A 12,347-nucleotide genomic window follows, 5' to 3' on the forward strand; every position below is an offset into this window, starting at 1 on the left:
GTCCATGGTCTCATGCATGGACTGGTTCATTTGTATGTCTGCTCACTCATCTGTTTCCTTCTACTTCCTGCATGAAAACTGTTAGTTTGAAACACAACCCTCATCACATATTTTCATTAGTTGTTTTTCTTTACATTTTATTTATGCATGGCACATTACAGGTGTTTTTTCTGCTATAAATTCATTTATTTTCAGTTTTTTTTATGTGCATGCCTATCTTTATTTCTCATTTCTGTTCTTTTCCGTTCTCTTTCCTCACTCCTATGGATGTTAATGGCTTTGGCACATCCTCACTTTTCATTGATCACTTCACCCATCACGTATGTGCTGCTGGCCACAGGGGGACTCTATGCCTAATCTGGGGCTCCTACTGACCCCCTCTCCGCCTGCTCCCTCTCTGAAAGAGTCAGTGCGACTGGCTTCAGTCCCTGCATGGAGGAAGGTAAAGAGCTTAGTATATTCACATGTTCCCAGATTCCCATCAACCATTAACACTCTAAGTACCTACTTACCTCTCTACTATATTTGTCATTGTCTTTGTGACTAAATATACTGGGTTCTTTTTTAACCATGCTTGAATTGTTAATCAGTTTTGCGCAAATGTCTTGCGTGTCCATCTTAATGCTGTTTCAAAAGCAAGTTTCTTGTCTGTTTGAGTTGAAGTAGTCATATAGATCTTATATTGGCATGAAAAATTTAAGGTCAAAAAGACGTCAGAAAGATGAGGTCAAAAAAGATGTGAATTATGCTTAAAAGCTTGTGAGGATAGAATATATTTCCTTCCCTCATAGCTTCGTTTTTTTCAATTGTCAAAAAAAAAAAAAAAAAAAAAAAATATATATATATATATACCACCATTCAAAAGTTTGAGGTCAGTAAGATTCTTAATGTTTATTAAAGAAATTTCCAAAGCTCCTTCCTTCCTTCCTTCCTTCCTTCCTTTAGGATTATAAATGTCTTTACTGTCACTTTTGATCAATTGAATGCATCATTGTTAAATAAAAGTAGTAATTAAAAAAAAAATCTTATTGACCCCAAACTTTTGAACGGTAATGTAGCTTTTATTCTACTCTTAATATATTACTGGCTTTATAATTATCAATTGGTGAGCTACCTTTGTTTGTTTGGTATTTTTATTTAATTTTTTTTTTATTGAGAGAACAGCTTCTGAACTGAAAGCTTGTGTGTGTGTGAGAGGAAAGCATGATATGTACCTTGAATTCATGTTTTATGTATGTATTCAGAGGCGCACACAGTTACAGGAGCAAATGAGTTTCCGCTATAAGGAAAGACTGAAGTGTCAAACTCTGCCGATCAAACAGGAGCAGGTACAAAGCTGTAGAAAAGACACCCTGCTTTTAAGGTTACAATATAGTGTCTCCTGTGTCGATCCTTGCCTCTCCAAATGTAGTAACCAAGATGATAGACCCATGAGGTGATCATTTATTCCCATGTGTACTTGTCTGTTGTTGTTAGTTTCCTGTTTGACTAGGTGTGCTCATTCATCTGAGACCTAGAGGCCAATCTTTCCACACTGTACTTTGGTGTACTTTGTTTGCATTTCCAGTTTGATTTAGATGAATGAGCCATATGCTTTGCTTATTGTTCTGGTGCTTTGATATTCCTTGTTCTCAGATTGTAAAGGTTTAGATGTGGTTTTGATAGCTTCCTTAGACATTCCATGTGCATGGGAAGTCTGTGTGTGCGTGTTAAGTGTTACTAAAGTCTCTGGTTTGATTATCAGCTGTGTTTTCTGCTTTAATGGGTCACTGTTTGTTTTCTAACACAACGTTCCTGTCACTCATCACTGTGGTTGTGTTTATGTGTAGTAGGTGATTGGATGTTTAGATGGTATTTTCAGTTTTTTTTTTTTTTTGTCTGAGGAATGTGTGTGAGGTTTTGCATTTGTGTAATATTACTGTATGTGAACGGGTTTCTCCTCTCTTGTCTCTCTGAAGGCCAGCAGCGGGGCTGAGGTCTTGAGGAGCTGCCCTAAGAAAACCATTCTCCTTTCTTCCTCACCCTCATCTTCCTCATTCTCTTCATCGTTTCTTCCACACACACAGGTGACACACTCCTGTCATCCAGTACTAACCTCAGTATCTCTCATAGGGGGTTGGTTTTCTCCTATTGCAGTCTCTTGAGAAGAGCTTTTTGTAGGTTTTACAACTTTATGGTGCAGAGCTGGTGTAGCATCTGTCTTGAATTAATCAATCTTCCAGGCATGTTCATGCAAATGGCAATGTGAATCAGTACAGTGAAAATAGTTTACTTGTACACTACTTGTTGCTCATGTTGGAGCTATTACCTAAATAAAAAAGAAATGAAATAAAATAAAAATAGACAATAAAATATTAAAAAAATAAATTAAAACTGGCAATAAAAAAGTTTTTTGTGTGACTGGAAATTAGTTTTAATAGTTGAGTAGTATATCTAGATGTTTTCAAAATCATTTTTATACTTGTCTCTCTGGGTAGTTTGTCAGGCTAGTTGATTTTGGAAATATGTAATTTTGCACATCCCTACACATGAACAATTTACCCAAAGCTGAAATAGAATATTTCATGCAACACTGCAAGCCAAAATTTGGTCATTTTGTTTTATGGTGTTTGTTGAAATTGCATTTTGGTTAGCATTATTGTAATGAAAATACTGGAATGGTTTCATTTTTGTTTTACAAATATAGGCCTGTTAACCTTCTAGTTTTGATAGTTTAGTCTGAGATTTCCTAGCTAATGATAGGGTGGAGGTTGAACTGATTTTTGTTTGTTCCCTGCAGCATAATGTTTATGTCTGAATGGTTAACAAGTGTAATGATGGTAGTGAAGATGAGAATGCAATCCAGGACCTTTCAATCTATTATAGAGTAACCATGACAACTGCATGGAGCTTTTCTAAAAACATCATCAACAAATCTTTTGAAGATTTTGAACTTCTGTTACATTTGTTTTTTAAACTTGCATGCATTTGTGTGCGGAGAACTACACCTAACTTCACTTATTTTGTGGAATAAAACCTATATTTACAATATATTATTTTTAAGAGATTAATCTGTTAGCTTTCAGATTTAAAACTACAAAGATGTACAAATGCAATGATATATCAAACTCAAGCAATATAATTTGAGGTTTCATCAGCCTCTCCGTTTACAGGAAGATAACCTGCCTAATGTGGACAAGCCAGAGCACATACATATCCCTAGCATTCAAGAGCGAACAGAGACTTTAGTCTCTAGGTTTAAAGGCAAGCCTGACAGGAAGGACAAGCCACAGGTAGAGCAATTCAAGAGAAAACCGCATGCTTTTAACTAATGGATGATGTTGGACAATATCAGACAGCTTTGGTCAAGAGCACCGCCAAGTTAAAGACAATAACAACACCCTGTTTTGAATGCTTTCTTCTTGAATTGTGGTCTTGAGTTATCTTGCACATTTGCACTCATCTTTTTTACATGCGTATTTAAGTTAATGGATATTTTTTCCTCACGTCTTCCTTTGTGAAGGTTATGAAAAAGCCATCACAGTTCTTTATTGAGCAGTGGCTTTTGACCCACGGCCTCAGCACTGAGCAATCCCTCTTTCCTTCTGACCCCCAGCATCAGGTAGCCTTGCCTGAGCATGGAGAGACATGCATGCCATGGACATCTCATATGCACCTTAAACAAAAAGTTCCTCTAACCCACAGTATGATGGTTTGAATGCTTTATACGTAACTGTACACAACTCAAAAGGTCTTTTCTTAATGAATTTGATATTCCTTGTCCTAACTCCATGACTTTAAGACTGCATCTCTCTCACAGCAGAGGCAGATTTTACATTCTGATGATCACGTGCCTTTACACATTCCCAGCATTCAGGAGCGAGCTGAGAGGTTAGCCTCTCAGTTTAAAGACAAACCAGCAAAGCCAAAGGTGAACTCTCTGCACTGGGTGTCCATGTAAACACACCATTTTGTTTCTTTCATTTACAGCCTTAAACTTAGCATTTTAGAAGTAAAACACTCTTTCGGCATTATCACAACAGATTTAGCAAAGATGGAGTGGAAATTATTTTCAAGTAATGTTCAGGGTTAAATAAAGCTCCTATTCATGACATGTTCACAAGTTTTCTATTTTATGACTTTTCTATTTTATGTTTTAAAATGTAATTTATTCCTGTGATGGCAAAGTTAAAGCAGAACTAAGTAACTTTTTTTACCTTCATAAATAGTTTTCTAAGTCCTTACGATGGTTAATTGACTTGTAGTGTTGTGTTTGAGGCGAGCACTAACCCCCTCTGGCACGTCTACGCCAGAAAACAGCACTTGCAAGTTGAGCTGCGCCGACCAGACACAATCTCGCCTCACGTTCACACGAGAGTGACAAAATGCTTTACGGTAATTGAAAAACAATGTATATATAATGATTTTTATAAGACAATTTCGAAAATTACCCACCTCCATCGAGATTTCTTGTACTGTATTTGCAAAACTACTGCGCTGGTGAGCGTTGTAGTCCAGAGCTGCGCTTGGAGTAATTACGACAGTGTGATTCACTGAAGGAACCTGTAGGGGGAGCTTCACAAATCTTACTAAGTTCCGCTTTAAAATTTCAGCAGCCATTACACATTACTTACATGATCCTTCAGAAATCATTCTAATATCCTGATTTGGTGCTCAATAAAAGTATCTTATTACCATTGCACTCATTATTTTTGTGGGAAACATGATACTTTTTTGATCATCGTTAGATAAATCATGATAATTTTTTCAGCAATCTTTGATGAACAGTTAAATTTGAAATTGAAATTTTTTGCAAATCTTTGCATGTTTGATCACTTTAATGCATCCTTGCTGAATATAAGTATTAATGTCTTAAAATCTTACTGCCCCCCAAATTTTAAAAAGTAGTGTTATAAATTGCAGCAATTTCAATATCTATTTGCACGATTTCTGTTAATAATAATCTGAATATACAGTTCTTCCACCAATTAATGCAATTCATTAACCTTACTGCACACAGTGACAGATTCTATGTTTTACATTGATATGAATGTGGCTCGTTTAGTCAGAATTCATTAAAAATGTTTGTTTTATACTGAAAGTTATACATATGCTGATGATTTATATAAAAAATAACTTGTTTGTTAAACCAAAAAAGAATTCAACTAATAATAGTTGGGGGTTTTTTTTGCCCCGTAGACTTCTATTGCAAGTGCCGTTATCATATTTGCTGTTATTTTCTATCATATCACAGATGCTGTTGATGGAGGTTAACTTTTAACCTTTTAACTATTTAACCTTCAATATTCCTTTTTAAGACTGTCAATTTGTAGTCATCTTGCCTTTACTTTTCTCTCATCCCTCTCTATCTCTCTTTCTGTTTCTGCGTCTTTCAAAGTCTAAGAAAAAGTCATCACACTTCTTCAAAGATCAGTGGCACATCACGCGCTCTGTGAGCTCTGATAGCCCTCTGCTTTCCCCCGGCTCTTTCCGGCAGGTAGCAGTGATGCATCGAATGACTGCTGTGTTCTGGAGTCATTTTTGTGTGCATGGATGTGTTTCTATAACACTTTCAAACGCACGCTGTCATAGTAGAGAACTGCCACTCTGTGAACCTTTTACCTAAAGGGATCTCACTCCAGTCTTCACCTGTATATAACCAGATGTGTGCACCAGTGTGTGAAGCAGAGAACATTGAAATGCAGCAAAAAATGGACATGTTGCCATATATTCTAACACCGCTATAAGCTGGATGTAACCTATATTCATCATGACATGAGCTGCTTGAAAGCTATTTCTGGAAGCTAATCTGGGCTGCGTTTCCCAAAAGCACCATTGATTGTGGAGACCATTGACACCATTGTTCTCTACAATCAACTTAGCTCACGATGCTTTTGGGAAACACAGCCCTGGATGTTCTTGCTATATTGATATTGTTCATGCTTCAAACAAGATGATTGTATAGCACTTACAACACAGGCTGAGTATTTCAGGAGATACTAATAAATTAAGTTTGTATCTTCAAGTATGTTGTTGTGTAAGTGTAATTTTAACCCGAAGGTTAACAGTTTTCCTTTGACCCCCCCCTCATTCTGAATTGCTTTGCTGAGTTACACCTCGTGCCTTCTGTCATATACATAAATAACCATGCAAGAACATACAAACTTACATTTTTATTTATTTTTAACTGTTCATTGTCCTGAAGCACTACCATTCAAAGTTTGGGGTTGGTAAGATATTTTTTAAGTGTTTTTGAAAGATGTCGTTAATATTGTGAAATATTATTACTGTAATTTATATATCCTGTAATGGCAAAGCTGAATTTTCAGCATCATTACTCCAGTCTTCAGTGTCACATGATCATTCAGAAATCATTCTAATATGCTGATATGCTGGTCAAGATGGATTCATGTCTAAATATTTTTTTGGAAATTTTTTTTTTTTTTTTAATGAATAGAAAGCTCAAAAGATCAGCATTTATAAATTTTGTATCATTATAAATGTCTTTCCTGTCAATTTTGATTAATTTAAATGAAAGCATTAATTTCTTTAAAAACAAATCTTACTGACCTTCTGAAACTTCTGAAAGGCAGTGTATATTTGCATCAAGTATGTTGTGGTGTGAAAGTATGATTTTTAGGTTGAAGGTTTTTATTTCAATTAACAGTTTTCCTTGTTACCGTTTTCTCACAACTTGACTTCCTCATCCCATTTTAGCACTTTAAATTGCTTTGAGCTGAATTACACCTCGTGCCTTCTCTCATCTACACCCATAAATAACCATGCAAGAACATTTGAATTTAACTTTTGTTTTTGTATTTCTAATTCTTCACTTTCTTGAAACACATAACATTGCTTTAGTATTGCTTTAGTTGTTTTTTTTTCCCATTTCAATTTTTCTTTTGTTCTGTTCACTACATGTAGCACTATGTAAAGATGTACACAGGGGGTGTGAGCTCACTGGCTGAGCAAATAGCCAATCAGCTTCAGGCAAAGGACGACCCCAGGCCCTTGCTTGAGAAAAGGGATTTGGTAAGAAATATGGGTGTTGTAGTATTGGTGTACAGCACATGGTACATGTAGGACTGGGTATCGCCAGCTACTTGTGATCAAAGTGCATACATCATGATTCAGTGCACTGATAATTGGATCAAAACATTGCATCAGCAATAATTACAGCGACTTTACGGTAATAACACCTACAAGAACAAAGATTATTTAAGGTTTTATAAGGCTAAAAAGTTGTTTCGGGTATATAAATTCATGTTCTCATACTGGAACATTTTTGTTCCAAGAAAAAAGGATCTGTGAGAAAGGGTCACTGTATCAGCACTGAGCTTCGTCTATTGTCTGTAAACTATTATAACATGCTATAATTTATTCATTTATTAAAGGATTTAATGGTTATCATTTTGTAAATGATTTATTTTTATAATTTCTAAATCTCTTGCAATTTCTAAAATATTTATTTTATTTCAATATTTATTATACATTTTTATAAACTTATTTTTATGTCAATGTTGTCAAATCAGAACACATAGTTATTTTTATTTACACAGATTAGATCAGTTTTATTTCAGTGTCTTTGGTACAAACTATTGACACCAAACTTGGATCTCCAGCTCCTGGAAGCACAGAAAATCATGCAGTGTTTTGGTGCATAGCTGTTTCTCTTCGTAGATATCTATGCTTTTAGGTGCTACTCCTTGCTCTCACTTAAAAAAAGACCTGACCTAGCATGTCTCACCTTTCTGTCTTTCTCTCTGCAGGGTTCCTTGAGGAAGGAGTTTCCTCAGAACATCGGTGGCAGTGATGTGTGTTTCTTCTGTCGGAAACGTGTCTATGTGATGGAGCGTCTCAGCGCGGAAGGAAAGTTTTTCCATCGCAGCTGCTTCAAGTGCGACTACTGCGGCACCACCCTCCGCCTGTCCTCATATGCCTTCGACGTTGAGGATGGTATGAAAAAAAACGCGTTATTGAATATCTCTCCTGATTATGTTATTCATAGCTACTTATTAGTTACCATCATTTTTGCATATATTTTTGTCTACAAATTTAAAGGGTTCACCCAAAAATGAAAATTCTGTCATTAATTACTCATTCTCATGTCGTTCCACACCCGTAAGACCTTCGTTCATCTTTGGAACAGAAATTTAAGATATTTTTGATGAAATCCGTGAGCTCTCTGATTTAATTACCACTTTCAAGGACCAGAAAAGTAGTAAAAGCAATGTTAAAATAGTCCATGTGAATACAGTTGTTCAAGCTTAATTTTATGAAACAACGAGAATGCTGTGTGCGCAACAACAAAACATAAATGACGACATTATTCAACAATTTTTTTCTCTTCCCTGTCATTCTCCTACTCTGTTTACGATGTAGACTCAGTGTAGCACTTCCAGGTTCTACGTTAGAATGCCGGCTCATTATTGGCCAGCTCCTGCGTCAGCATCACATGCATGCATCGTGCTGCTCACAAGTACAGCGTCAGCCAATACTGAGTCAGCATTCTGACGTAGAACCTAAAAACGCTGCACTGTATGTACAACGTAAACAGTGTAGGAGAATGTCAGGGAAGAGAAGAAATTGTTGAATACATTTTTTTTTGTTTTGTTTTTTTTATTCACAAAAAGCATTCCCGTCCCTTCATAAAATTATGGTTGAACCACTGTAGTCACATGGACTATTTTAACAATGTTTTTATTACCTTTCTGGGCCTTGAATGTGGTAATTAAATTGCTGTCTATGGAGGGGTCAGAGAGCTCACAGATTTCATCAAAAATATCTTAATTTGTGTTCCGAAGATAAACAAAGGTCTTACAGGTTTGTATAGACATTAGGTTGAGTAATTAATGAATTTTCATTTTTGGGTGAACTAACCCTTTCATTTTAATATTCTATAAAGCTTTTGATAAATGTAAGCAGTCTCTTTAATTTCCTGTAATAAATGCTTGCTCATAGTTTGCTGTCATGGGATGTGCTTTGTGACCAACACAGTGGGATATTGTTGTTTGAGACAGAGGGACCATTTCTCTGCATGATCAACAATTCTTTATTAACTGTGAGCCGTTTCATAACCTCCCACATGGCATAGTTACAGATATGCATATTAGGAGGAAACAAACCACGTCAAACACATTGGCTTCATTTTGCATCACTTCATTTGAGGTTTTCCCGGATTTATGTCCTGAAACGGATGCTAATGCTGTAAATTTGTCTTTTTGTTCCTGTAGGGAAGTTTTACTGTAAACCGCACTACTGCTACCGACTTTCTGGTCTGGCACAGAGAAAACGGCCTGCACCTGCTGCTGCTCCCTCAAACCCCAAGGTACTGATGTCTTTTAGTCTCTGTGTTTGGGGAAAAATCTGTTTGTATCAAAAGTGATGTTTCTCTGACACTGTATTCCCAGCCTCCATGGTCTATTTTAACATTCTTTTGATGTAACAAAATAAACAAAATAAAATGATGTTTTATTGTGGTCATAGGAGCCCCAGGTGTTGGCGGTAACCCCCAACACAGTGGATGCCCCAGGCCAAGTCATAACTTCTCAGGCCCCTGCGGAACGCCGGCCCTCAGGTACCCGCCTTTCTTCTTTAGGCCCCATCCTGTGCCTCTCTCGAGGAGTAGGGGGCACCCTGCGCTCGTTGCGACAAGCAATGTCTTGGACCCGCCACCAGGTGGCGCACAATCCCTTAGATTCTCCTTTCCTCCTCGCATACTGCGTATATCTGCTCTCCTGCTTTACTCTCAACATCCTGCTCAATATTCTCTAGCATGACCCCCTTCTGGCCTCTGATCTAATCTGGGCATTTCCCGCCTGCACAGGCTGTGACTAAAGAGTGATATTGTGCTTGTTTTGTGTATCCCTGATGATTTCACAAATTATTAACTCTTTGTAAAATGCTTGGATGTATAGTATGTATATTATTCTAAATAGTGCAGCCCAATCAAATTTCTTCTTTTGTGTATATGGGTACATCATTCAGGCAAAAAAGTGTATCAATTAATTGTTAACATGTACTATTAATTAATAATTTAGAGCTGTGTGAAGCTGGTGACTTAGAAATAACATAAGTGATATTTATTAAATAACTTAAGTGCGATAATTAACACTTTTTTGCCTGCATGTGTTTTAAAAATTGTTTATTTATAGCCTGTTTTTGTTGCTCTCCTTTCTGTCCTTCCACTGTGTAGATCTGTGATTAGTGCCTTTAAGTTTGTGATTGTAATTTCTGATTTGTGCACCTTTTTGTAATGTAGTGCTTGTATCAGTGCTTGTGATTGGTGGACTCTGTAAGCTTTACCTTTCCCCTCTCCTATAAGTGCAGCTTTTTGCTGAGCTAGTGCCTGCATCTGTGCCTGTGATTGGTCTACTATCCCATCAATCCTTGCATCTCTCTCTGTTTGTTCATGTCCTAATTCTCCTCTGCATACTAACACTACTGCTCGCGGTATCCGTTATGTGTGCGTCACTGAGAATGATTTACAAAACAAAACATTCTGGTGAGTTTGTGCTGCTTAGAATGAAACCTATAAAGCAGAAATGGTTATATTAGTATTTTTAAGAGGTTTTAGTGACATCTTAATTAACATAATAATCATAGAAATTTTAGAAGTTAAATCTCATATTTTCCTGTTATATTTAAAAGAATATAAATGAAATATATATATATATATATATATATATATAATATGAAAATTAAGCTTATTTTTAGGACTCTTAAAATGCTTTGCATTGAAACATAATACTGCTATGCATAAGTCAATTGGGTCATTATTATTGCATTATTATTATTTTCAATGCAGTACTGCATGTAATTGATCTAAAACATATAATTGGTCTTTTTATGCAAAATACAATTTCTTTTATACTTTTAGATTTGTTAGTGAACTATGGCCAACATATGAAAGCTTTATTATTCCTTGAGCAGTTGAGTGAAAGGATCAGATTAGTCTGGAATCATAGATATGCATCACACTATTTTATTCATGGGGTCTGTCACTACATAATCTATTGAGGGATATTCATTATTCAGTGGGTTCAGATTACATTGATCATAATTCAGTTACACTTTTTTTGCTTCAATTGATTAATTTTGGATTGCATGCTTCATCCCTGTAACCACTTCCCCCACAGTCATAATTTGTGTTTAATTACATTCACAAAATGTTCTCACTAGCTTGATTTGAGTTTTGGGATTTGCTTAATGGGATAGACATATTAGTTATACACATGCCCACCTGTTCATTAGTGTTAAAACAAAGTTCATTAATTTTTAAAAAAAAATCTGAGATGCTTTATAGGAAGGGAAAAAGGCAAGGTAATCATAACTTGTATTTATTTTTAAGGATGTATTTAAGGGAATTAAACTGACAACATGATATTTAAACATAGTATATATGTGAAATAATGAAGATCAAATATTGCTTGTGTAAATAAAAATTAAAGAGAACTTTGACTGGGTTTGTTTTATTTGTCTGAGTGCAAGTGAACATTGATATGCAGTAATTTGTTCGCTTCAATAACATTAAAGAAGGTGGTGGTGGATGCATAGTACTAGATATGAATTGCTAATATGGAAGATGATAAAATAAAAATGGATTTATACATCTATGTATTGCCACCTAATGCTTTTAGCTCTAATAAAATAAAAAATGTATGAGCATTATTATAATTATTATGCAAATATTATTCTAATTACTACAATGGCACCCCTAAATACCAGCCCTGAGCCTCTCCCTCTCTGTTACATATTAACTATTTTCATTATTGACATTTTCTCTTTTCTCCTCCTCCTCATTGTCTGTCCATCACAGTGACAGAGGTGAACGGGGTTACAGAGCCCAGTGTGGCCAAACGTCTTAAAGGTACTCCAGAAAGGATCGAGCTGGAGAACTACCGTCTATCTATGATGAGAGAGGAGGAGCTGGAGGAGGTGCCCGAGGAGACACAGGCTGAGCACAACCTCAGCAGTGTGCTGGACAAAGCCACTGACGTTGAGGAGGGATCCAGGTATCTCTCATCTTTACATCATGCTGGTTACACAGTGCTAGGGTGTTGCTGTGGAGTTACTATCACCACTAATAATGTGAACACCAGCAGTAATGGAAATAATTATCGGCCATTATATAATACAAATGAAAACAGGGCTCGTTCATTAGTACTTATTTTATTGTATAATTCTGTTGTAATTAAAATGGCCTAAGTGTTTGTATATATTTTTTTTTTATTATTTTTTTTTAAATCAAAATTCTCCATGCTCTTTACTTCCCGTCTCACATGATAGATAGGAGTTGGCATTTAAATTTGGCATATGGTAGTTTGTTCAAGGGAAGTGACTTGGAGTAACAAGGACAGGCTCCGTAA

The 12,347-nt window shown here is 36.1% G+C and overlaps 1 protein-coding gene across 48 annotated transcripts in view; it reads left to right on the top strand.

The window, feature by feature from the left end:
• mical3a (microtubule associated monooxygenase, calponin and LIM domain containing 3a) overlaps nt 1–12,347 on the top strand; it is an 86,892-nt gene that overhangs the window by 44,248 nt on the left and 30,297 nt on the right. For 25 of the 48 annotated variants that reach the window (XR_010895513.1, XR_010895514.1, XR_010895515.1 and 22 more), the window contains 11 exons: nt 341–442; nt 1,959–2,066; nt 3,153–3,272; nt 3,503–3,601; nt 3,800–3,910; nt 5,378–5,476; nt 6,904–7,011; nt 7,749–7,935; nt 9,213–9,307; nt 9,466–9,556; nt 11,798–11,993. Coding sequence is in view for 42 of the 48 variants with exons in the window: in XM_067390041.1 (XP_067246142.1) it covers nt 341–442; nt 1,959–2,066; nt 3,153–3,272; nt 3,503–3,601; nt 3,800–3,910; nt 5,378–5,476; nt 6,904–7,011; nt 7,749–7,935; nt 9,213–9,307; nt 9,466–9,556; nt 11,798–11,993 (1,316 nt within the window). In the remaining 6 variants the exon portion in view is untranslated. Of the gene's footprint in view, nt 1–340; nt 443–1,244; nt 1,329–1,958; nt 2,067–3,152; nt 3,273–3,502; nt 3,602–3,799; nt 3,911–5,377; nt 5,477–6,903; nt 7,012–7,748; nt 7,936–9,212; nt 9,308–9,465; nt 9,557–11,797; nt 11,994–12,347 lie in introns of those variants that run through there. The other 23 variants (XM_067390074.1, XM_067390075.1, XM_067390078.1 and 20 more) reach the window with 19 other exon arrangements.

The sequence above is a fragment of the Chanodichthys erythropterus genome, chromosome 7 (genome assembly GCF_024489055.1).
Source record: "Chanodichthys erythropterus isolate Z2021 chromosome 7, ASM2448905v1, whole genome shotgun sequence".
NCBI lineage: Eukaryota > Metazoa > Chordata > Actinopteri > Cypriniformes > Xenocyprididae > Chanodichthys > Chanodichthys erythropterus.